Raw genomic sequence first — 22,322 nt, forward strand, 5'->3', positions numbered from 1 at the left:
TAGGGCACAGATATCTACCTCATAACTATTTACAGACCCTATTTTTTTCATTGTGATGTAATTTGTTTAAAAGTTAAAATAATGCAAGTGAATAATTTTTTTAAAGTTGTTTTTTTAACTAAATAATTAATAATTCATAGCTAAAAATGATAGACATTTCAAATAATAAATGTAATTACTTACCTTCTTTTTACGGCTGGGTTGAAACAAAAGGGATTGCGCGATGTCTGTAAACGGAGGTCTCCAGGGTAAAGGGACAAATTAAAAATAGTTCGGGGGCTTAATGCGCCATGAAACTGCTGTGGCAGCATATAGACATATTGTTCTAGCAAACACAACAGTTCTTTTGGCTTAAAATACAGCTGTTTATTTTAAAGAGGAGTGCAAGAGCAGAAACTGCGTTTTCAGCCTTGTCCGTGTTTTCCACCCTAGGCAATTATGCTATGATGCTAATGATATTTGATTGCAAAAATATTGTTACTCAGTTATTTATTTGTCATTGCACTAACACAGGTAACCAGAAATTTGTTGTCTTGTGTTGAATTTGATTTTGCCCTGCTCTTGATAGCAATTTTCCTTGTTAACTTATAGGCTGCCTTTGACGGCGCTAAACGTCCCATGCATTTGACGAATGTTCATTCGCCCCTCCCTGTTCAAATGAAATCAACACTGGCAATTGAATGCTGATTTCAACTCGTTATCTGCCATTGATGGCGCTGGAATAGTGACAAACACTATTCGAAAAGTGATATTGTGTTGTCCCAGCAGTGTCGAGGTCTGGATGCCAGTACATGATGATAAAGGGCATCACGTGCTATAACGATAAAACCTGAGTTATATTTAGCAGGCCAATGTGTCGGCCACAAGTGCGGCATGTTATAAAGCATGACTGTTCCCTGCAGAGGACACTCACATTCACTCTCTGGTTGCAAACGACAACAGAATTTACAGGAAGGGGATAAGATCAGGGCTTTTGCTACTATTTTGTGTCATAAAAAGTTGCTTTCATGATAATTGTTGGAGAACAGGAATCATGTTGATGTTTTTTCTTGGAAATTATGGAGGCAGTTTAGAAAGCCTCTGCTGTTGTTCAGTCTGGTTTTGCGTGTCAGGTTCCTTCATTTTCTACCTTAATATTTCACAAGCCCAAAAACCCTGGATCAATGGCACCAATTTAGTCTCAGTGACTGGCAGTCTTCCACTCCCTTGCGGTACCTTTGATAGACTTCCTGGCAGAGAAACTGGATGTTGCAGTTATGGTTTTTAGGTCAATGCAATTAGCAGCTCATGTTGTTTCCTTGCAAGTATTGACTGCACTTCAGCTCTTCTTCATATTTTGACTGGAGTCCAACGGCACTACATTATGCAAAGAGCTGTTCTTACTATTTTCTGTTGAAGTTAAAAAGTTAATTTAGCCTGTGCCAACTCAGTGTCGCTCTTCTGAGTAAACTATTGATAGCATTAAAGTGCCTATGACAGAAAAAAAAGCATGTTTCTTTCATATTTCACATGGTATTTTATGGTCCTGAATGAAATGGACCGCTTGGATGTGCGTGGAAGCGATCGTTTTATTTATTCAATTTTTTTAATCCCGCGCCATGAAAATGAATAACATCCTGTTTTGAGGAGGACTGCGAATGTGACGTCACCTGGGTCAGCATCTCACATCAGATTCAGCTGATTTTGCGGATTAATTTGTTTATTTTTCACATCACGCCAGCCAAATGTGCTGCAGGGTTTTGTTTCAAACCCCCCCACCCCGAGATTGGCCAAAACAACTCCGACAACTGTGGGACCATTGGATTTACGAGGAAGTGAGTAAACATCGTATTTTGTATTATGTCAAATACTGGGATCATGGCACACGTTTTAATACGGAGGTGGCTTGCATTTTGTGGCTGACAATGCTCCTTGTCCACCGAGAATGCCACTCGGCCGACGACCAGCGGCTTGTTGCACACCCCACTCAGTCCTCTTCCCTTGCCCGCTGGGAGAGCGCTATACTTGGCTTATTGCCCTCTTCGTGTGCCCCGTGTTCTGTCAAATTTTGCACCCCATCAGAAATTGCACCTTTGTGTTAAAACAGGCCACGCATACAGTGATTACAAAGTAAACACTACAAACTTTCTTTAAATAAAGGAATATTTACTAACGTCATGGACGAACGTGTAGAAAAGTTCTCCTCAGACACATCCTGCCATGTTGGCTGATCACAACAACTGCACACCGCTCTCTCACTGTTTACGTCTTACCGTGTAGTTAAGCATTAATTTACGCCATATTCGTGTTTGAACATGTATGCTTACGATCTTACTTGTTTATTTAGCACCTGTGGATAACATTGAGAGTCTTCAACTGAATGTAAAAGCAGGCATGAAAATCTCTCACCTTTCGGCGAAATTCGCCGTTTTGAAGTCAAAAAGGGCGACCTACATGAATTGCGTAGATCCGAGGAGAAATTCTTTTTTGGGGGGGGGGTCGGGGAGGTTTTATTTAATTATTATTATTATCATCATGTGATTAACTTAGTACGTAAACTGAGCACTTAAGAACACAGTCAGCAAATCCTTCTAGATGCTTCGCTGACGAGAACCAATCATCGGCCCAAGCTGCGTTCCATTATTCCAAACGCGCGCACTCCTTACGCGTGTACATGGAGTGCTCGGAGAGCCTTCGGTTGCATTGCAAAGCAGCGAAAACAAAAAGCAGGCCTTATCCACATCGGGGCAGACCAGAGCGCAGCATACACACTTGCCTGTATTTGCCAGCAGATTGAATTTGGTGAGTAATGGTTTCAATCGTTTTCACGTTTTGCGATATAAAAAAGTTACTGCCATTCGTTGCAGCTTGCGTTGAACACTGCCAGAGCTAGCCAAATCTCCCATGAAAAAAATAGCTCCCGTTAAATTGGCGTCAAGCTTGTGTATTTAGCGGTAATATAAACGAAGAAACACACTGTTGAGTCAAATTAAGCGGCATTCTCTCGGATGGAGGGGGCGCCTCACATCGCTCCCGTCGTCCGCCGGAGACGCGTTATTTTCGGCTTGGATTTGAGCTGACGGCCGGTGTCGGCACAACAGCGGCCCGACGAGTGGTGGGAATGAGTCCTGCTTCTTAAAGCTTTTCAGAAATAGAGGGATCCCTCGTTTTTCGCGGTTAATGGGGACCAGAACCCGCCGCAATAAGTGAAAACCGCGAAGTAGCGCCCCAACTTATTTGATTGAATAATAAAGACGCAAATGTCCTAGCCAAAATGTGGCCCAAACGCAAAACATTACTTAAATGGAAAAATTTGTTTCAATCAAGAAAAATAGTTTTCAAATGCTTTTTTTGTCTCAAATTTATTATTGCAATCAAAAACTTTTTTTTTTTTAATTGAAGCTACTTTTGGGGATTAAAAGTATATACTGTATTTTGATTTAAGCAGCTTTGTTTTTGATAGAAGTAACTTTGTTTTTTGATTGAATAATAAAAACACAAATCTAACTCCATCGTTATTGAGTGAGAAAGAAATTAAGAAAGCTTTAAAACTAAAAGCCACCGGGGAGTCTGTTTTTTTAAATATTTATATTTCATTACATAGACATGCGTCGTAGGGAAGGGAGATTGAGGGATAAAAAAAAAGAGTTAGATGAGGCTGCTAAAGGCAGTGGATACCTCATCAGCTGGGTGAATAGCAGACCTGGTAAGAACAAGTTTGCAAGGATAGTCGGGTATTAAATCCAATTATAAACACAATTACAATGTTATTTTTCTATAAGATTTTTATGTCATTGCTTTATTAATCATTAGGTGCTAGAGTTGTTAAGTATGGATAATAATGAAATAATAGTTTTAAGAAAACTGTGCTGTTGGTGGCTCAGTGACCATCTGATGTGGTTTGTTCTCAGATGAACAAGTTGAGGAAGGAAGTTTTGATGCAGAGGTTGAAGGAAGAAAAGAGGCAGACTGACTGAGTCACAGCCAGAAAGTGTTGATGACAGTTTTGATTTCTATTCACTGTTGCCCCCTCCCAATTAAAGTATGTCACAGTCGCAGCCAATTATTATCTAAAGCTGGTTAAAATTGAAGTTATGTTGTATTAAGGTGTATTAAATACTTGTTCATGTGCCCCTTTTGATCTACGAGCACCCACCCCTCCACCGGTCTCTGCATGGCCCTGCTGAAACACAGTGTGGGTCAACAGAGCTCAATATTTTGTTGGGGTGTACAATACAGTGTACTGGAACATATTTCCTCCACACCCTTCTCACCTTTTTAACCCCTGACCCATTTTCATGCCTGAAAAGAGGGCTTATTCACAGCCACAATAGCTTTGGGAGCAAATATTATAAGGGTGCAAAATTTGGCAGAAAACCAGCAATAGACCATTATCCTCGGGTTGGACTCAGGTAGCTACGCGCTCCTTCGATGTCGGCCGGTTTATCTAGCAGTCATTCTCCAGCTGCTTACCCACCAAACGAGCTCTCCTGCCCACACTAGGAAAACGACGAGTTGTCACTTGCTCGCCGCCGAGGGGGTTGCCGATCGGCAAAGACAATTTACAACCCCGCCGCCGTGTGATATGATCCGGGGTAGTTTTGTGTGATTATTCGCTTTGAAATGCGAGAATAAGACCTGGAAACACCGCTCGGTTTGGGTTAACATGTCGGCTAGCTGTCACGCCTCCTGGTTTGTTTACACTCTCCGAAGCCAGGGCAGGGAAATGACAAAAGCTGGACTAACTCCGGTGGCATAAAATATCGTTCGGGAGGTGCAAGAAGTGGACAGTTTTGACCATTATGGAGTAATTTAGCCATGTCGTACTGAATAAATGCTTTTTTGATATTTCATATTACATTTAACACAAGACTGTAATTTGTCATGAGCATACCATTTATTTAGCAATTAGGGAAAAATACTTAGATGAATAGAATATCTTGTAAAAATTTTGGAGTAGAGAGATTGAAACGATGACATTTTGCTGCTCTGTGTCGTATTTTCCCCGTTCTGAATCTTCCCTTTCAATGCTCTGAATTCTAAATCAGCTGAACTCGTGAACCTGCCCACGCCATCCTCCAACTGGGGACGCTAGAGCGCTATAATGACAGGCAGGGCTAAACGGCAGATTAAAAGAATAATTTCTCATCATCTGCGCTTTGCCAAATTATTGTATATAGTCGAATAGTCTCAAAACATGATTGTAATTCACATAATAATGTATTTAAAACTTTTTATCCTGTCATAGGCACTTTAAGCTAACGTTGATAGCTACACTGCAAAAACACAGTTCCTTAAAACTAGTTAAATTCCCTTGTTTTCGGTGAAAATCTACTAGAAATAAGTAAAATGATCAGCCAGTGCTTCAAGTAAATTTAACTCAGATTTCTTGAAATCAGAAAAATAGCTAGCTGAAAAATAAGCTTAGCAGACTTATTTTGAGCAATAAATTAGTATATTTAATCTTAAAAAAAGCTTGTTTGTCAGAAATGTTCTTAATAAGACGCTGATGAACAGCGAGCAGGGAACGAGGGAGGGAGAGTGAGACTACTCGATCGACTCTGGACAGCTCATCTGTATTTTTTATTGTTTTTATTTTATTTTTTAAATTGGAAAAAGAAATCCGCGATGGACTGAGGGCGCAACGTTTGAAGCGCAAAGTAACGAGGGATCACAGTTTGTCAACACAATGTTACGTTCTCTTTTTTAGCCATTTATGAATGATGAAAGCTTCTTTTTTCACGTCACGATCAGCCCTCAAACGATCTTTCCTGACCCCGCTACAGATTTTGACGGGTTGGATGTCTGTTGGATTTTGATCGCTGACTAGCCTCCAGCCACTCTCTCTCATTGATCTGTCTGCGGCAGAAAGATGATAGCGTCACAAAGCAAATACTGTCATCCTCCATTTTCAGTGTGTTTCTGTTGCCTTTCAGGGATTTAAAGCTGGACAACGTTCTTCTTGACAAGGACGGCCACTGTAAACTGGCGGACTTTGGCATGTGCAAGGAGGGCATATTTGAAGGCACTGCCGGTGCGAGAACTTTCTGCGGCACCCCTGATTACATTGCCCCGGAGGTCAGTTCAGACTTATGGAACTTTTTTAAAGACCGATAAGCAAACACTGCTGATGAACGTCTTGTAACACTTGTGAGTTTCGCAAGGCCCTTCCTCTCCCTCCCACCATAGACGGACTCATACATGGTGAACTGAAAACAATACTGGATAGCCATTTATTAGAACTAACCTTAACCTCGAACCCCAGGGGTTTAGTGAGTAAGTCGAATGGATTTGGCGAAGGTTAAGACATGCAGGGCTAGGGGTGTGACAATGTATCGAAAAGCTGATATATCGTGATACTTTGTAGCCCAAAAGTTATCGATATGCTTCCGCCAAGAACCGATACATCGTTTTGAACAAGTTTCACTGTTGGAAAAAAAAAAAAAAAAAGGAACCTACAGGTTGCTACCAAAAATCTTCTATTAGAATACGTTAGCTGGACGTCCAATCGTCTAGCGTCGTCAGTGGCACTGAAACCAGAGGATTCACAGCCAGTCTTGTGGGCATTTACAGCTCACATCCTCCTCATTTTAGGGAATTTTCAGGTTACTTCCTCTTCATTTTGTGTCACATTCCCAAGTCACTTCCTGTTCAGTAACCCAAAATCAACAGAAAGTGCCCCCAAATCAATATTAGCTTAAGGGACCGGGAAATGCCCTAAAATCAACAGAAAGTGACCCGAAATCAATAGGAAGTTACAGGGTAATACTCTAAAATCAGCAGGAGGAACAGGAGCGTTCATGGGTCATTTCCTGTTGATTTTGGGTTACAGAACAGGAAGTGACCTGGGAATGTCCCCAAATAAATAGGCAATGACTCAACAAGAAGTGACATGTAAATGCCCTATGGCTATGTGTACTGTAGGACGGACAATTGCCTGAAACGTTCATACTCAAACGTTATCATACTGTACGAGAGATAGACCGATTATCTGTGCAGATAAATGGGAATTTGATGTATATTGGTATGGGCCTTTTTTTTCTCTCTTTTTTTATCCACCCGGCCAATATGAAAAAAATCAATTTAAAACTGGGTTATTTCGGCCTTGATGCAGTTCCTCCTCCCTCTCCGTCCTGGGTTATTTTGGCTCAGATGCAGCCCCGCCTCTCTCTAATGCCCACGGTCTCCTGCACTAGTATTCATCCCATCCTCTGATTGGTTAAAGCAACACTAGGTAACGTTTCAACCTTTATAGAGAAGTTTCCTGAGCGATCTTGGAAAATTTCTGCAGACAAAAGACACATCATGAGTGGTGTTTGAAGTTATTAGTGTGTTGACGAAGTTTAAATCAAATCAACGGAACCAATTGATTCTCCAGAAATGGATTTAGCACAACATATACGAGGGTCCGGGACTTTCTGTGCTGTGCGTGGCTGTGCGAACTCCTGGAAGCGCCTAAATATACAGTGCCTTGCAAAAGTATTCGGCCCCCTTGAATCTTGCAACCTTTCGCCACATTTCAGGCTTCAAACATAAAGATATGAAATTTCATTTTTTTGTCAAGAATCAACAACAAGTGGGACACAATCGTGAAGTGGAACAACATTGATTGGATAATTTAAACTTTTTTAACAAATAAAAAACTGAAAAGTGGGGCGTGCAATATTATTCGGCCCCTTTACTTTCAGTGCAGCAAACTCACTCCAGAAGTTCAGTGAGGATCTCTGATCGATCCAGTGTTGTCCTAAATGACCGATGATGATAAATAGAATCCACCTGTGTGTAATCAAGTCTCCGTATAAATGTACCTGCTCTGTGATAGTCTCAGGGTTCTGTTTAAAGTGCAGAGAGCATTATGAAAACCAAGGAACACACCAGGCAGGTCCGAGATACTGTTGTGGAGAAGTTTAAAGCCGGATTTGAATACAAAAAGATTTCCCAAGCTTTAAACATCTCAAGGAGCACTGTGCAAGCCATCATATTGAAATGGAAGGAGCATCAGACCACTGCAAATCTACCAAGACCTGGCCGTCCTTCCAAACTTTCTTCTCAAACAAGGAGAAAACTGATCAGAGATGCAACCAAGAGGCCCATGATCACTCTGGATGAACTGCAGAGATCTACAGCTGAGGTGGGAGAGTCTGTCCATAGGACAACAATCAGTCGTACACTGCACAAATCTGGCCTTTATGGAAGAGTGGCAAGAAGAAAGCCATTTCTCAAAGATATCCATAAAAAGTCTCGTTTAAAGTTTGCCACAAGCCACCTGGGAGACACACCAAACATGTGGAAGAAGGTGCTCTGGTCAGATGAAACCAAAATTGAACTTTTTGGCCACAATGCAAAACGATATGTTTGGCGTAAAAGCAACACAGCTCATCACCTTGAACACACCATCCCCACTGTCAAACATGGTGGTGGCAGCATCATGGTTTGGGCCTGCTTTTCTTCAGCAGGGACAGGGAAGATGGTTAAAATTGACGGGAAGATGGATGCAGCCAAATACAGGAACATTCTGGAAGAAAACCTGTTGGTATCTGCACAAGACCTGAGACTGGGACGGAGATTTATCTTCCAACAGGACAATGATCCAAAACATAAAGCCAAATCTACAATGGAATGGTTAAAAAATAAACGTATCCAGGTGTTAGAATGGCCAAGTCAAAGTCCAGACCTGAATCCAATCGAGAATCTGTGGAAAGAGCTGAAGACTGCTGTTCACAAACACTCTCCATCCAACCTCACTGAGCTCGAGCTGTTTTGCAAGGAAGAATGGGCAAGAATGTCAGTCTCTCGATGTGCAAAACTGATACAAACATACCCCAAGCGACTTGCAGCTGTAATTGGAGCAAAAGGTGGCGCTACAAAGTATTAACGCAAGGGGGCTGAATAATATTGCACGCCCCACTTTTCAGTTTTTTATTTGTTAAAAAATTTTAAATTATCCAATAAATTTTGTTCCACTTCACGATTGTGTCCCACTTGTTGTTGATTCTTGACAAAAAAATTAAATTTTATATCTTTATGTTTGAAGCCTGAAATGTGGCGAAAGGTTGCAAGGTTCAAGGGGGCCGAATACTTTTGCAAGGCACTGTATGGTTTGAAGGGGAATGTTTTTATCATCAACCCACCGAAGAACATCCTTTCCCGGAACTTTGGTTGTGTTGTTGTAGTAGCAGCTACAGCAGCAGATGTAGTAGAAAATTTAGTATTAAACTTCATAATTACAGTCATCGTCGTAATATCAATAGCAAAGGCAACACGTCGTTTCATCCGCCAGATTTTAGGTGTCGTATTTTGGGAGAACATACCTTCCATAACACAGCGGCAGCATAACTACACAAACGCTCGGGACCCGCGATACATGTACAGCCTGCAGTTTCGACGTCTCCCTCCTTTGTTGCCAGCACCCATGCTTTGTGGTACGGAGCATTGAGGCACTGGCTTGATTCCACATCCACCTCCATGATGACAAAATTCCCGTGTTCGCATATGAGGACACGTACAACTTTGTGGCTGTGCAGGTACCGGAATGCCTTGTTTTTTTTTCATGTTCCTGATGCCGTTTCCATCCAATGTCATAGTCAATAAAATACGATATTTTACTTGTGGTCACCCTCGGCCATTTCTTTATGTTGTCTTCCCATGTCCGGATGGCAGAAGAATTCGGTATTTCCAAATAGTGTTTTTTCAGGGCGAGCAGAAATCAGGAAGTAAAGCAGAACCTCCGTGAAGTTGGCCCCCCATCAGACGCAAATTTGTACCAAAATTATGTCTATCGTTTGTGCTACGTTAGTGCATGTTTGTGCTGCAAAAAGTTTCGTTTGTCCCGCCATCGTTTTGCAGTGATAAAACATTGTTTTTTAGGTCATAGGTTCACCCAGCCACCCATCTACGGCGGAATGGAACCCCACTGGTGTCATTTGATTGTGCCTCGTTAGTGCTGGTTTGTGCTGTAAAAAGTTTTGTTTGAACTGCTACGGTTTTAGAGATATTGATATTAATTTGTAGTGATGACGTCACATGCAGCCCCCCATCTGCGGTGGAATGGAACCGTGATGATGCCATTTGTTTCTGCCTCGTTAGTGCTGGAGCAGGGGGGCTTAAATTCAAACTGCATGAAATAACTTTTTTTTACGATGACCGGGCAGGTTGCGGTGGGTGGATGGGTGGAGAAAACTTTTTTCTCGACATGCCTAATAGATCAATGTCCTCATTTGTGACACAAACATCTTTCTCTGCATTGACACAGCATTTCGGCAAACATACAAATGCCGACAGTTGTGAGAGGCTGGGTGAATTCTGGATCACCTAAAAAGAAATTCTAAAAAGAAGCTTAAAGTTTTGAGAGTTTACATCACAAACCAAACATACTATTTCACCTGTGATCATCGCGAGAACAGAGAAATGAAAAAATGTAGAAATGTGTTTATTAGTAGGCCTGGACAAAAATGATTGTACCCCTTTATTACTGTATTTTGTTTCACAACTTTTTGAGGGAATCACTGCAAACATGATTTTAACCTGAATTGATAATTCCGCACCTCTAAGCAGGCAGTAGGTATTGGCACACTCACGTAGCACTCACGTTAACAGAAATTAAAATTCACAAAGGAACCGCCATATGCAGAGATGAAGGGGGGCTACGTGAATGCTAGATGACCTAAAAACAATGTTTAATAACTCCAAAACGATGGCAGCACAAACTAAACTTTTTACAGCACAAACCAGCACTAACGAGGCACAATCAAATGACACCAGTGGGGTTCCATTCTGCCGTAGATGGAGGGCTGGGTGAACTCTGGATGATCTAAAAAACAATGTTTAGTAACTGCAAAACTATGGCGGCACAAACAAAACTTTTTGCAGCACAAACTAGCACTAATGTAGCACAAACGATTTAACCTCCGTGAAGGTGGCCCCTCCCATCAGACTGAAATTTGTATCAAAATTATGTCAATCGTTTGTGCTACGTCAGTGCTGGTTTGTGCGTAAAAGTTTCGTTTGTGTACCTTGGAAGTACCGCGGAAACTTGTCTATAATTATTAATTATTTATTATTAATATAACATTAATTGTTTTCATAACATTTGTGATGATATGTCAACTATGACAACTAGTTTTATGACACCTCTTTTACATCTTGAGGGGGTCTGTCTCACTTTGACTGGCGCTAATTAACTTTGAGGAAGGTGGCAGGAAACCTGTCACACAAAACAACTACAAAAGTGCTGACTGCTTTACAGCATACGTCACTTCAACCTTTTCCCATTTGTTAGAAGACTGAAGTCGTTGCAAACGCTATCGCGTGAATTCTGCAAAGATAGCAAGGCAACAAAAGAGACAAAAAGTTTGGTCCGAGGGGACAAAAAAAATAAAAAAGGAAGCTACCAGAATAAAAGGACACTCAAGAATAAACATTAGCCCGGCTTTCACTCACTGGCGTGATATCGTTCGATCTCTATACTGTACAGAATGTCGGCTGCGCTAATATACCTCTAGTCTGGAGATTTTATTGCACGGGGTAGGGAGCCATGTAATTTCATAAACTAAGGACCCGACGCCGAGTGTAGCTAGGGTTTATAGTCCTTGTCACAAAATTAGCATATTGTGGTAAAGTTCATTATTTTCTGTAATGTACTGATAAACATAACACTTTCATATATTTTATATTCATTACACACAACTGAAGTAGTTCAAGCCTTTTATTGTTTGAATATTGATGATTTTGGCAAAAAAGTCCAGAAAAAACAAAAATCCCTATCTCAAAAAATTAGCATGTTTCATCCAACCAATACAAAAAGTGGTTTATAATACAAAAGAAGTCGACCTTCAATTAATTATATCAGCTATGCACTCAGTAATTGGTCGGGAATCCTTTTGCAGAAATGACTGCTTCAATGTGGTGTGGCATGGAGGCAATCAGCCTGTGGCACTGCTGAGGTGTTATGGAGGCCCAGGATGCTTCGATAGCGGCCTTAAGCTCATCCACAGTGTTGGGTCTGGTCTCTCAACTTCCTCTTCACAAAATCCCACAGATTCTCTATGGGGTTCAGGTCAGGAGAGTTGGCAGGCCAATTGAGCACAGTAATGCCATGGTCAGTAAACCCTTTACCAGTGGTTTTGGCACTGTGAGCAGGTGCCAGGTTGTGCTGAAAAATGAAATCTTCATCTCCATAAAGCTTTTCAGCAGATGGAAGCGTGAAGTGCTCCAAAATCTCCTGATAGCTAGCTGCATTGACCCTGCCCTTGATAAAACACAGTAGACCAACACCAGCAGCTGACATGGCACCCCAGACCATCACTGACTTCGGGTACTTGACACTGGACTTGAGGCATTTTGGCATTTCCTTCTCGCCAGTCTTCCTCCAAACTCTGGCACCTTGATTTCCGAATGACATGCAAAATTTGCTTTCATCTGAAAAAAGTACTTTGGACCACTGAGCAACAGTCCAGTACTGCTTCTCTGTAGCCCAGGTCAAGTGCTTCTGCCGTTTCCAGCACACGCCTGTGCACAGTGGCTCTGGATGTTTCTACTCCAGACTCAGTCCACTGTTTCTGCAGGTCCCCCAAGGTCTGGAATCGGCCCTTCGCCACAATTTTTCTCAGGGTGCGGTCCCCTCTTCTGATTGTGCAGCGTTTCCTGCCACACTTTTTCCTTCCCACAGACTTCCCACTGAGGTACAGCACTCTGGGAACAGCCTATTCGCTCAGAAATTTCTTTCTGTGTCGTAGCCTCTTGTTTGAGGGTGTCAACGATGGCCATCTGGACAGCAGTCAGGTCGGCAGTCTTGCCAATGATTGCGGTTTTGAGTAATGAACCAGGCTGGGAGTTTTTAAAAGCTTCAGGAATCTTTCGCAGGGGTTTTGAGTTAATTCGTTGATTCAGATGATTAGGTTAGTAGCTTCTTTAGAGTACCTTTTCATGATATGCAAATTTTTTGAGATAGGGATTTTTGGTTTTTCTTGACTTTTTTGCCAAAATCATCAATATTAAAACAATAAAAGGCTTGAAGTACTTCAGTTGTGTGTAATGAATCTAAGATATACAGTATGTATAGTCTAATGTTTATCAGTACATTACAGAAAATAATGAACTTTATCACAATATGCTAATTTTTGGAGAAGGACTAGTACAAGGCAAAACATTATCAGTCCTCATGCAGACGTAGCCTGAAATGAACCGAAAGAGAGTGACACTTTTTAAAAACGATATATCGATTCCTGACAGGAGCATGTCGATAACCGTTTGGAATACAAAATATCATTTCAATATTTCGTCACACCCCTAGTCAAAATAGATTTGATGCCTAGCTAGCGCCGTCAATGGCAGCCAATGAACTGATGAATAAGATGAGCTAATCAAGTCTTTGATAGTTAATTGCCGTGGTTATTAACTGTTTCTTCCGACATATTTTCACAGATCCTTCAGGAGATGGTGTACGGGGCCTCTGTGGATTGGTGGGCACTCGGCGTGCTACTGTACGAGATGCTGCAGGGCCACGCGCCCTTCGAGGCTGAAAACGAAGACGACCTCTTCGAGGCCATCCTCAATGAAGAAATTTCTTACGCCCCTTGGCTCAGTGTTGAGTCTGTCAATATCCTCAAAGCCGTGAGTCCCCGTTCACTTCTTTATTTACTGTTTTCATTCTTTAAAAGGCGCAATGACTTCAATCGGGACATGAGTCACTTTCGGTCCTTGGCAGGCGTTTACTCTCTTCTGATTGCATCTGTTGGACTCTGAAGTTTTTCCACTCTGAACTAATGATTGAGAAAAATCCATTTCTCACTCGGTTTGTGTCCCGGGTTGCGCAGGATAAGACATTAGGCAGGGATCATTAACAAAATGATCAATTTTCCACATTGTCGAGTAGCTCTGCAAAGCAGCAATTGAAGTAGACTGCTTTGTTAGCTTTCATACGTTTCAGCCTTCAGACTGACTGTGCCTGTAGAGTAACGGGACAAGCTTACTAGAGCTCCTCCAACCAGCTGTTAGAAATAAGTCTTACATAACTATATTAAGGCATGGTCCACTGCCCGCTCTCCGCTAACTGGCTATAAATACAACAACTTGCCCGCCTCCCTTACTCATGTTGTTACTCCAACATGCATGCACTGTGTGTCACATGTTATGTAAAAAGTCCTCGGAAGTGTGAGTGGATTTGGAACGTGCCGCTCTATTTAAAATGCCAGTTGATCCGCCGCAAAGTTCTCCTTGTTCCCCTGAGCAAGGTCAATGAGTTCCTGTTGTGCTACTGGATGTATTAGGAGTGCAGCCAATGTTTACAAGATTGCCTTGACATGGTGGCTGCCACTGACAGAGATAGATGTTCAATCCATTTTAAGTTGGAGGGCTGGCAGCAAATAAACAAATGTTTTACACCTGTGTTCCCCGACAACCAGGCTGACGACCGGTGCCGGTCCGTGGCGCATTTGCTACAATATTTGATACGACGTACCCAATTTATGTGATTTTGACTTTACAACACCAGACTCTCGCCGGCTATTTTGTCTCCAGTTGTTTTTTTTTGTTTGTTTTTTTTGTAGCATAAACAGTACCTTATTAACCTCACAGTATCTTATTTTTTACTTTACTTTATTAATATGACATATTCTGGCCTCACTAAACGTGAAGTTGTTCAGCTTTACAGACAGCAAACAAGGCAATTGTGCTTTTTGAAGCTTTTTACTTCCTTTTGACAATTTGTAAAGCTGTAACACACGTATGCACTGTATGTTCAAAACGACACTAGGGCTGCAGCTATCGATTATTTTAGTAGTCGATTAATCGATGAACTAGTTAGTTTGAATAATCGAGTAAACGGATAAGGAACATAAAAAATTAAAATACCTGAGCTGAGCCTCAAACGGTATAAAACAATTAATAAATAAAGATCTATGTACAACAAAAGAACAATTGGCTAATTTACATAGCAAAAGTCCGCTAGCTTAAATGCTTTAAAATGCTGACTTTTTTTTTTTTTTTTTTTAACAATGTTCTTAATAACAAATGGTTCAGGCAATATACCTATAAACTAAATTACGAATGCATTAAAAAACATTAGCTCAAACAAAAACTTAGCTTACGTTGGTCTTAACAGGGAGCAGCTGGATTCAGCCATGTGAAATAAGGCAGACTAGAGGGCAGTCTATCCACCCTAATCAATGAAACAAAATGCAAACACTTTCAACATAAACCATTACAATGCCACTTTAATTAAATGAATACTCGAAGCCGCAAAATTTAATTCGAATATTTTTTTCTAATCGAATACTCGAGTTAATCGATTTATCGTTGCAGCACTAAACGACACGCATTTCAACAATAAAACACTTGACACAAAACAATTGGTGTTCAATTGTCCATTTGGTCTGAACAATATGTAAATTTAGTAGATTAAATTAGCCTAATTTGCCGTACAAAAGTCCGCTAGCTTAAATACTACGAATGCTAACGTATTTACAATTCTCATAGCAAATCGCTCACACATAACACCACAAACTGTAGCTCTAAACCTAATTGCAAATGCATACACAAACATGTACATAAAACATATATTAGCTGAAATAACTTACAACCTTATGTGGGCCAAACCACAGCGCAGCTGTCCTTTATCAATGTCAGAAGTCTGAGTCTGCTCAGTCTTACAGCCAAACCCAAGGCTGCCACCAAAGGGCAGTGTCTCCTCCATCATTAAACAAAATACAATACTTTGGGACTTTTTGGATAATATAGCGGTACTTAAAGGGTTAATTCCGACTTAGCCGAAATTCCAGTTATGTCGCCAGTGTAGGAACAGAACTCGTACCCCACTTACGTGATTTTGACTTAATGACGACGGAGTCTCAACAACTATTTTGTCTCCAGTCATTTTTTTTTTTTTAAGTTCTATAACAGTGTCTCGTCCGATCTCGCGATCTTATTTTTTTACTTTATTTTATTAATATGATATGTAGTATTTTTGGATGGTTATTTTGGAATTTAGGTGGTATTTAGCTCAGCTTAACAGGGAGCAGCTGTATTCAGCCATGTTAGACGAGTTATGGCATATTCACTGTTGCCACTAGAGGGCAGTGTGTGCACCCAAATCAATAAAACTTTAAATGCAACACTTTCAAAGCAAACCATTACAGCGTCACTCTAATTAAACGAATCCCTGAAGCAGCAAAATTTGATTCAAAGTGTTTTTCTAATCGAATTACTTGAGTTAATCGATTAATCGTTGCAGCACTACTTTACTAGACTTGTTGTTAATGCGTGTGTGAGTAAATCTAACGTGAGTAGATAGTTTTCTTTTTGGAGATGCGTGTTTTGCAGCAGGGCAGGTTTTTTTTAATAAAATGGGCTTTTGACAGTTGAGTTGCCGCCATATTTTCGGGATCAAAGCACCGGTCTGGCCCCAAATCTTTTACCGGTACACCGTACCGGACTCTTCCGGTCCACTTTCACCCCTGGCTACACCCCTAACAAAGATACAGTATCTTTAAGAGTTAACCAATGGTACCGCCTTCTCATATTGATTAATTTATTTTCAAGTAGTGGTTTCAATTTGGTGTCATAATGAAGGATCCTTTTCTAATATTTTGTTTACCTTCGCTGAGAGCGACTGATTCAGGAAGTGGAATTAATCTTTCTAGTGACTTTAGGGTTTATCTAGAAACTGTCACTGGGGAGTCAAAGGCTCATTAGTTTCCTTGGCTTCGTCTGAATGTCATTGGAAGCCTTATCTGGATCCTTCCTCCAAAATACATTCGCTTGTTTGCTTTCTTGCTGAAGGCAAGTCAAAACAAAATTGTCTTTCATTTCTAGCCACACCCCTGAGGGGTTGTCAGACCTGCCTTTGATTTACGGTTTTATTGTTTCTTTGTGTGCAAGACCAGGAAGCCTGGGAAGGTTGAAACGAGCTCAACTTTCCTTAGCTGCTGTGTCGCGGGGTGTGCCAACAGACAAAAATCAGCGTGGGAGGTTCAAATTCTTGGATGAGCTCCAGTTCGGGCATTACTAGAAACCATAATATGGCCTGATGAAATGCATAACAGTACCTCCAAAGATGTCAATTGTTTGTGCTGGTTTGTGCTGTAATGTTTTGTTCATGCTACAAGCGTTTTTGAGAAATTTACTTTTCTTTTATAGGTCAATCTGAGGTCAACCAGCACCCATAGGCGGAGTTTGAGTTTTGGGGCACGGGGGGCATAACATGTTGATGACCCCAAAACGCAGTGTCAGCAATAAAATTAACTTACAAGAATATTTATAATAATAAGTTGACAATGAGCGTTTTTTGTTTCCCATCATTTTGAGGGGAATTCTAAACCAGGCTGCTTAGGCAATACTTTTCGCCAAGATCGTCATCCATTGAATTTAGTACACCCGTCGTCGCACTGTCGTGCCAATGTAGTTACCCCCAGTCAAAATTGTATCCCCCTGGGCGGAGCCATATGGAGGTAGATGTGTGTCTTTATTATTCAATCCAAAAAAAAGTTGCTTCAATCAAAATATATATATTTTCAACCAAAAAAGTCGCTTCAATCAAAAAAAAAAGTTTTTGAATGCAAAAATAAATGAAACTCAAAATCTAGTTATTTTTCTTTGATTATTACTTTTTTTTTTTTTTTTTTTAATTGAAGTCAAGTTTCTTTTGATTGAAGCAACTTCTTGATTGAAGTAATGTTGATTTGTGTTGGGGCCACCTTTCGGCTAGGATGTTTTTCTCTTTATCATTCAATCAAAAAATAAGTTGCTTCAAAAAAATATACATTTTCAAAAAGAAAAATCACTTCAATCATAAATAGAAAAACTTCAATCATACAAAATAGTTTTTGAATGCGAAAAAATATTTGAGAAAATTTGCATTTCAACACTTAAATTTTCATTGAAAAAGTTTTCTTTGATTGAAGCAATCCTTTTTGTGTTTTGGCCATATTATGATTAGGACATTTTTGTCTAAATCATTCAATCTCCCAAAAGGTTGCTTATAATATTTTCAATCAAAGAAAAAAAAATCATTTTTAAAAATAGTTTTTTTTCTCTAATATATATATTAGGGCTGTCGAACGATTACAATTTTTAATCGAGTTAATTACAGCTTAAAAATTAATCGTAATTAATCGCATTTCAAACCAGCTATAAAATATGCCATATTTTTCTGTAAATTATTGTTGGAATGGAAAGCTAAGACACAAGACGGATATATACATTCAACATACGGTACATTAGTACTGTATTTGTTTATTATAACAATAAATCAACAAGATGGCATTAACATTATTAACATTCTCTTAAAGCGATCCATGGATAGAAAGACTTGTAGTTCTTAAAAGATGTTAGTACAAGTTATAGAAATTTTATATTAAAACCCCTCTTAATGTTTTCGTTTTTGTTAAAATTTGTAAAATTTTCATTCAAAAAATAAACTAGTAGCTCGCCATTGTTGATGTCAATAATTACACCATGCCCACTCATGGTACTAACCCATAAAATCAATTGGACCCAAGCGCCAGCAGAAGGAGCCAAACACCAAAAAACATGTAACAAGCGGACATTACACTGTACTGTCATTTTAATCTGTTTGAGCGGGGCATGTTCGTTAATTGCGTCAAATATTTTAACGTGATTTTAAAAATTAAAAATTAATTACCGCCCGTTAACGCGATAATTTTGACAGCCCTAATGTATATATATACAGTGCCTTGCAAAAGTATTCGGCCCCCTTGAACCTTGCAACCTTTTGCCACATTTCAGGCTTCAAACATAAAGATATAAAATTTTAATTTTTTGTCAAGAATCAACAACAAGTGGGACACAATCGTGAAGTGGAACAAAATTTATTGGATAATTTTAACTTTTTTAACAAATAAAAAACTGAAAAGTGGGGCGTGCAATATTATTCGGCCCCCTTGCGTTAATACTTTGTAGCGCCACCTTTTGCTCCAATTACAGCTGCAAGTCACTTGGGGTATGTTTCTATCAGTTTTGCACATCGAGAGACTGACATTCTTGCCCATTCTTCCTTGCAAAACAGCTCGAGCTCAGTGAGGTTGGATGGAGAGTGTTTGTGAACAGCAGTCTTCAGCTCTTTCCACAGATTCTCGATTGGATTCAGGTCTGGACTTTGACTTGGCCATTCTAACACCTGGATACGTTTATTTTTGAACCATTCCATTGTAGATTTGGCTTTATGTTTTGGGTCATTGTCCTGTTAGAAGATAAATCTCCGTCCCAGTCTCAGGTCTTGTGCAGATACCAACAGGTTTTCTTCCAGAATGTTCCTGTATTTGGCTGCATCCATCTTTCCGTCAATTTTAACCATCCTCCCTGTCCCTGCTGAAGAAAAGCAGGCCCAAACCATGATGCTGCCACCACCATGTTTGACAGTGGGGATGGTGTGTTCAGGGTGATGAGCTGTGTTGCTTTTATGCCAAACATATCGTTTTGCATTGTGGCCAAAAAGTTCAATTTTGGTTTCATCTGACCAGAGCACCTTCTTCCACATGTTTGGTGTGTCTCCCAGGTGGCTTGTGGCAAACTTTAAACGAGACTTTTTATGGATATCTTTGAGAAATGGCTTTCTTCTTGCCACTCTTCCATAAAAGCCAGATTTGTGCAGTGTACGACTGATTGTTGTCCTATGGACAGACTCTCCCACCTCAGCTGTAGATCTCTGCAGTTCATCCAGAGTGATCATGGGCCTCTTGGCTGCATCTCTGATCAGTTTTCTCCTTGTTTGAGAAGAAAGTTTGGAAGGACGGCCGGGTCTTGGTAGATTTGCAGTGGTCTGATGCTCCTTCCATTTCAATATGATGGCTTGCACAGTGCTCCTTGAGATGTTTAAAGCTTGGCAAATCTTTTTGTATCCAAATCCGGCTTTAAACTTCTCCACAACAGTATTTCGGACCTGCCTGGTGTGTTCCTTGGTTTTCATAATGCTCTCTGCACTTTAAACAGAACCCTGAGACTATCACAGAGCAGGTGCATTTATACGGAGACTTGATTACACACAGGTGGATTCTATTTATCATCATCGGTCATTTAGGACAACATTCAGAGATCCTCACTGAACTTCTGGAGTGAGTTTGCTGCACTGAAAGTAAAGGGGCCAAATAATATTGCACGCCCCACTTTTCAGTTTTTTATTTGTTAAAAAAGTTTAAATTATCCAATAAATGTTGTTCCACTTCACGATTGTGTCCCACTTGTTGTTGATTCTTGACAAAAAAATTAAATTTCATATCTTTATGTTTGAAGCCTGAAATGTGGCGAAAGGTTGCAAGATTCAAGGGGGCCGAATACTTTTGTAAGGCACTGTATATATATGTATATGCAAAGCAACTGACTGTCAAAGGTGCTCGAAAAAAATTTTGACCCATTATAAAAATGTTTTTTTGTTCATTTCATTCATTTTTGTTGCAGTTTTATTGCTTTACAACTTATATATATAGGAAAGTCAATTACATTCAATGACACTTTCCGGCTACCGGGGGGGCCTGGCCCCCCTTAAGATCCGCTTATGCCAGCACCCTAATTTTAATCTAAACCTGCTAAAAATGGTTTCAATCATTTGTGCTGGAAAACTTTTCGTTTGCGCTGCAACAGTTTTGTAGATATTCTACTTTTAATTTGTATTGATGACGTCTCGCAGCCCCCATCCCCATGTTTTTGCTGTACAAATTTTCATTTGCGCTGCAATGGTTTTGTAGCTATTCTACTTTTATTCTGTAGTGATGACGTCAGGCAGCACACCATTTATTGCGGAACGGTACCGCAATGGTGCAGTTTGTTTGTTCTAAGTTTGTGCCGGTTTGTGCTATAAAAAGTTCCATTTGTGCTGCAATGTTTTTGTAGATATTCTACTTTTAATTTGTAGTGACGGAACTACGGCGGAATGGAACTGGTGCCGTTCTGTGTAGAATATCTACAAAACGAAACCATACACTTCACTATCAATTGACAGGGCTCAGGGCCGATCCGTAGGGGGCCCGTTTTCAAAAACTTCAAATTCTAATATTTTCTAAACTAAAGCCGCTAGCGGCTAAAAATCAAAACAGACACCTCCCTTAGGCATATATGAGTCTCTTTGAGCAGCGACATCAAAAAATTCAAAGTCGTTCACTAATAAAATCCCGATTAATTATTTTTTTTATACAAATATAACAAAACTTAAAATGGCTATAAAATTCTCAAATTTTGCACGAGATGCACACAAATCACAAAATGCTGAGAAAATTACCTATATTTTCAGGATCAATAGCAATATTTAACATATAAGTTTTTGCACAAAATAGAAACTTGATTTTTTTTTTTAATTTAGTGCAAGTTTTCAACAGCTAATAAATCACTCAATTTTCACATCAGAAACTTAAAACCTGAGGAAAGCATGCAGAAGCATCTCAATTTTACACAACAAAAGCAAAATTTGCATTTTTCTAACTACAATCACAACTTATTTAGGTTGAATTCCGCTATCGTGTACTAGAGATACAAAATCCAACATGGCAGCCGTCACAAGACAAAGAGCTTTTTAACATTCATGTAAATAAATGCATAAACCATGGAATTTCTACAGATATGAATGTAAAACAGGCTAAATTCTTGCTTAAAAGCAAAAAACAGGCAATTACCATTCATTTTACGTGAATATTTCAAGCAAAAGTTACAGTATTGTGCAATCCAACATGGAGGCCGTCACGAAACAAAGAGCTTTTGAAATTGAAAATTCTTGTAAATAAATGCTTAAATCGTAGAATTTCTACAGATATGAACGTAAAACAGTTTAGATTTGTGGTTAAAAGCAAAAAACAGGTCATTCATTGTCAGACAGAAACAGCACAGCAAAACGCCACACTAAAAAATAAGTAAAAATATCAAAATAGGACCATGGCCCCCAACAAAATATTTACTGCATGAAATATGAATGGCTTCACATTGCTGGCATTCATGCGGTACGCTATTGATAGTGGAGTCTATGATGAAACTTTATACAGCACAAACCGGCACAAACGCAGCACAAATGATTGACATTATTTATCCAAATTTGCATTTAATGGAGGGCCATCTTCACGGAGGTCATCGCAGTGGATGCTGAATTGATTTTCAAAACAAAAATGACTAAAATCTCACTGTTCGTTTTCTTTGTAACATCCTTTTGCGGGATTTCACGTTGACTATATTTGTGTATCCGCAGTTCCTGACCAAAAATCCGAACCGACGCCTTGGTTGCGTGGCATCGGAGGGCGGAGAAATGGCCGTGACCAACCATGCCTTTTTCAAAAACATTAAATGGGATATGCTGAATCGGAGAGCCATCGAGCCACCTTTCAAGCCAAAGATTGTACGCCACGTAAAAA

The 22,322-nt window shown here is 40.0% G+C and overlaps 1 protein-coding gene across 1 annotated transcript in view; it reads left to right on the forward strand.

Annotated features, from left to right (window-relative positions):
• prkcha (protein kinase C, eta, a) overlaps window positions 1-22,322 on the forward strand; it is a 95,343-nt gene that overhangs the window by 59,716 nt on the left and 13,305 nt on the right. The window contains exons 11-13 of the mRNA XM_057859572.1: window positions 5,916-6,057; window positions 13,402-13,590; window positions 22,160-22,306. Coding sequence (XP_057715555.1) covers window positions 5,916-6,057; window positions 13,402-13,590; window positions 22,160-22,306 — 478 coding nt within the window. The remainder of the gene's footprint in view (window positions 1-5,915; window positions 6,058-13,401; window positions 13,591-22,159; window positions 22,307-22,322) is intronic.

Source organism: Corythoichthys intestinalis, chromosome 15, assembly GCF_030265065.1.
Source record: "Corythoichthys intestinalis isolate RoL2023-P3 chromosome 15, ASM3026506v1, whole genome shotgun sequence".
Taxonomy (NCBI): Eukaryota; Metazoa; Chordata; class Actinopteri; order Syngnathiformes; family Syngnathidae; genus Corythoichthys; species Corythoichthys intestinalis.